At 44.0% G+C, this 3,071-nt stretch overlaps 1 protein-coding gene across 1 annotated transcript in view; it reads right to left on the bottom strand.

Annotated features, from left to right (window-relative positions):
• DYRK4 (dual specificity tyrosine phosphorylation regulated kinase 4) overlaps positions 1–2,223 on the bottom strand; it is a 22,596-nt gene extending 20,373 nt beyond the window's left edge. The window contains exons 1-2 of the mRNA XM_034760489.1: positions 2,167–2,223; positions 1,223–1,369 (exon numbers count right to left, since the gene is read on the bottom strand). Coding sequence (XP_034616380.1) covers positions 1,223–1,369; positions 2,167–2,223 — 204 coding nt within the window. The remainder of the gene's footprint in view (positions 1–1,222; positions 1,370–2,166) is intronic.
• Between the last annotated feature and the right edge of the window lie 848 nt (positions 2,224–3,071).

The following is a 3,071-nucleotide window of genomic DNA, read 5'->3' as shown; positions in this document are numbered from 1 at the left end:
CAAAAAAAAAAAAAAAAAAAGCCGCGATCGCGATCTGCGGCGGCAATTCGGTGGGAGGTCCTTCACTCCCAGGCAGAGTGAGGGACCGTCCGCCGAATTGCCGCCAAATACCTGGAACTGCCGCCCCGTCCGGAACGGCCGCCCCAAGCACCTGCTTGAGAAGCTGGTGCCTGGAGCCGGCCCTGCTTCCCCCCCCCGCCTTGCCTCTTCCCCACTTCTTTCCACCCATTCCCCTGAGCATGCCCCGTCCCCGCTCCTCCCCTTCCCTCCCAGCGCCTCCTGCACACTGCAGAACAGCTGGGAGGGAGGGGGAGAAGTTGATAATTGGGGCTGCTGGCGACAGGGAGGAGCTGGGGGGGAGGGGAAGAGCTGGCTGCCAGTGGTGCTAAGCACCCACTAATTTTTTTCTGTACATAGGTGCTGACTCCCTGGGTGCTCCTATGTCCAGAAATACTTCTAGCCCATAAGATCTGAAGATAGATCAGAACAGGGCCCGGTAGAACCTGCCAAATCTGCTGAGACTCCACCACCACAGATTTGTTACAGTAATATCGAAGATAGGAAGGAAAAAGGATCAACATGGTAGAGATAAAGAATGTGAGTCACCTCTTTAGATCAGAGATCTGATTTATTGAAGAAAAAAAGACAGGAATTTAGAGAGCAGGGATCAGAGAAGGACAGAGCAGTTGGGAAGAATGAGGAGGAGAGAAGGAACTGGTTGGATTTTTAAATGCCAGCATTGAAGATGACTTCAAAAGGTTGAAGTAACTTTGGATAATCATCAAAACTTATGGGGATATCCCAAATTAGCTGCCACATCTTTTAGGTATTCACCCATCACTATTTTTTTTTTTTAAATTGAAACTGTGCTAGTGAAAATAGAAACTGAAAAAAAAATCTTCAGTAAATTATATCTATCTACACATATACAAACATCCAGATAGGTCACTAATCAGATTTGCTAAAATTCCACTAGATCCATTAGAAACAAATTGGTTAACATGAAACAAAAGTGTCTAACAATCAGATAGACAAGGTGAGTGAGATAATATCTTCAGGGCCTGAAAGAGCTCTGTGTGGCTCAAAAGCTGGTCTCTCTCTCTCTCTCTCTCCAACAGAAATTGGTCAAATAAAAGATATTGCCTCCCCCACCTTGTCTCTCTAATATCCTGGGACAGACATGGCTACAACTACACTCCATATAAAAAGTCCTTTAATTCACCTGAAGCAATAGGTGCACATTCTGCAGGTTCTTTGCTATGTGAGGAAGGCTGCTGTCTTGTGGATGAGGTCTGGCGGCATTTACAATGAAATTGTGCTTCGTTTGGCCTTCCAGATGAGGGAGTGAACTAACACTGCTATTGAATTTCTGAAGTCAAATAAATAAAAATTACATGGCAAGCTGGTAAAGATTTTTTTAACAAAACAGCTTAATTTGAAGGAGTGACCTCTACAACTTTTCTATGCTTTTAAAATTGATTTGCCAAAAACGTATAAAAAATGTATATGAACACAATTATTAATAGATGAACAGATACATTAAAACAGCAGCACTAGTTTCCACTATAAATTCATGGCATGAGTTTCCTTAGAACTATCTAATTTTAGTTTCTCGTAACTTTTTTTTAAATTTCACCTTCTGAGTTGAAATTTTGCAGTATATTTTCCAGCCGAAATGTTATATTTTTTTCTGGAAAATGTGAGCAAAATTCAGTCAGCAATTTCTGAGTTAAGTGTGGAAAAAAAATCCTGGCTCTAACCACCAGACTATAGAGTCATTTTCATGCTTCTGCTCGCTCTCGCTCTCCATCCTTCCTCCTGCCCACTCCCCCAGTGACATCAGAATGGCTCTATAGCCTGGTGGTTAGAGCACTCATCTGGGAGGTGGGAGGATCCAATCTCCCCACTCTAATGACTCTCTCATTATTTATCCAGAATGCAATACCTTCAAAAGGAGAGACTGAGGGAGCCCCACATCTGACTATCCTAGTGACTAGAGCATTAATCTAAGATGTGGCAGATTCCTGTTCAGATCCCTTCTCCTCCTCCAAGTGGAGGGGAAACTTGAACCTGGGTCTTCCACATCCCAGGTGAGTACCTAAATCACTGGGCTAAAAGCTATGAGGGAGGTTGAGATCCCTCCTCCCCAGTTTTGTGTGAACTCACCTGAGGGGCCCGATCCAGTAGGCAGTCTCTGAGAATGCCTACAGGATCGGACTCCATACGTGACTTAAGCAGCCGAATGCTTATCTTCCCCTGCTTTGTGAACTGCTGATGTTTAGGCAGGGGATAGGTGTCTTGAAACCTAGAAAGAGGCAACAGTGCAAATGCCCAGAGGCCAAAATATAGGCACTGAGTGAGTTTAGGCGCCTACAGGGTTCCATGAAAGTTGTGTATCGCACTGGGACTTAGGTGCCTAAAAAGGGACTTAGGTGCCTAACGCCTTTTGTGAGTCCAGGTCTAGGTCCTTTTGTTATTTGCAAAACACTGCTGCATCACAAGTGCTTTAAACTCCGTTATTGATGTGTGTGGTAATAACTTTTGTGACTGGTGGGAGCTACCATATTGGGTAACCTTCCTCTTGTAGACAGATTTGAATGCAAAAATAGGTTTTGATCCTGAAAGAGATTGCCTGTGTGCTATCATTAGCAGGATCAGGACCATAGATTATGTGTTGAAAGTTTTATATTCCTGTAGAATGTCAAAGCTCTGAAGAAGGAGAGAGTCTGGTTCCTATGGTGCTTATAACGACAAGGGGTTTTTCCTGTATTTTCTTAAAAAACCCAAACCAAGCTCCTGAGATGAATAAGTTGTTCCTTTCACAGGAAATACAATGGAAGGGACTGGAAATTCTTAGAGTTGAAACTCATAGAGTTTCCCATGAGAACATACGGGGTGGGGGGAAGATGTTTGTCCCACAGTGTGCAGCAGACATAGTTCAAAATACTACTGAATGACTAGTGGAACCACAGACTGCTCTCAGGTGCTAGACACAAAATTCCACAGCTGCAGAGTGAGGGAAGGTGGGGAAGAAAAGGACTATTTGTCTCGCCCCCCATTGTAGGAAACCA

Source organism: Trachemys scripta, chromosome 1, assembly GCF_013100865.1.
Source record: "Trachemys scripta elegans isolate TJP31775 chromosome 1, CAS_Tse_1.0, whole genome shotgun sequence".
NCBI lineage: Eukaryota > Metazoa > Chordata > Testudines > Emydidae > Trachemys > Trachemys scripta.
Note: the sequence above shows the minus strand (reverse complement) of the source record. Positions and strands in the feature narration are given on the sequence as shown.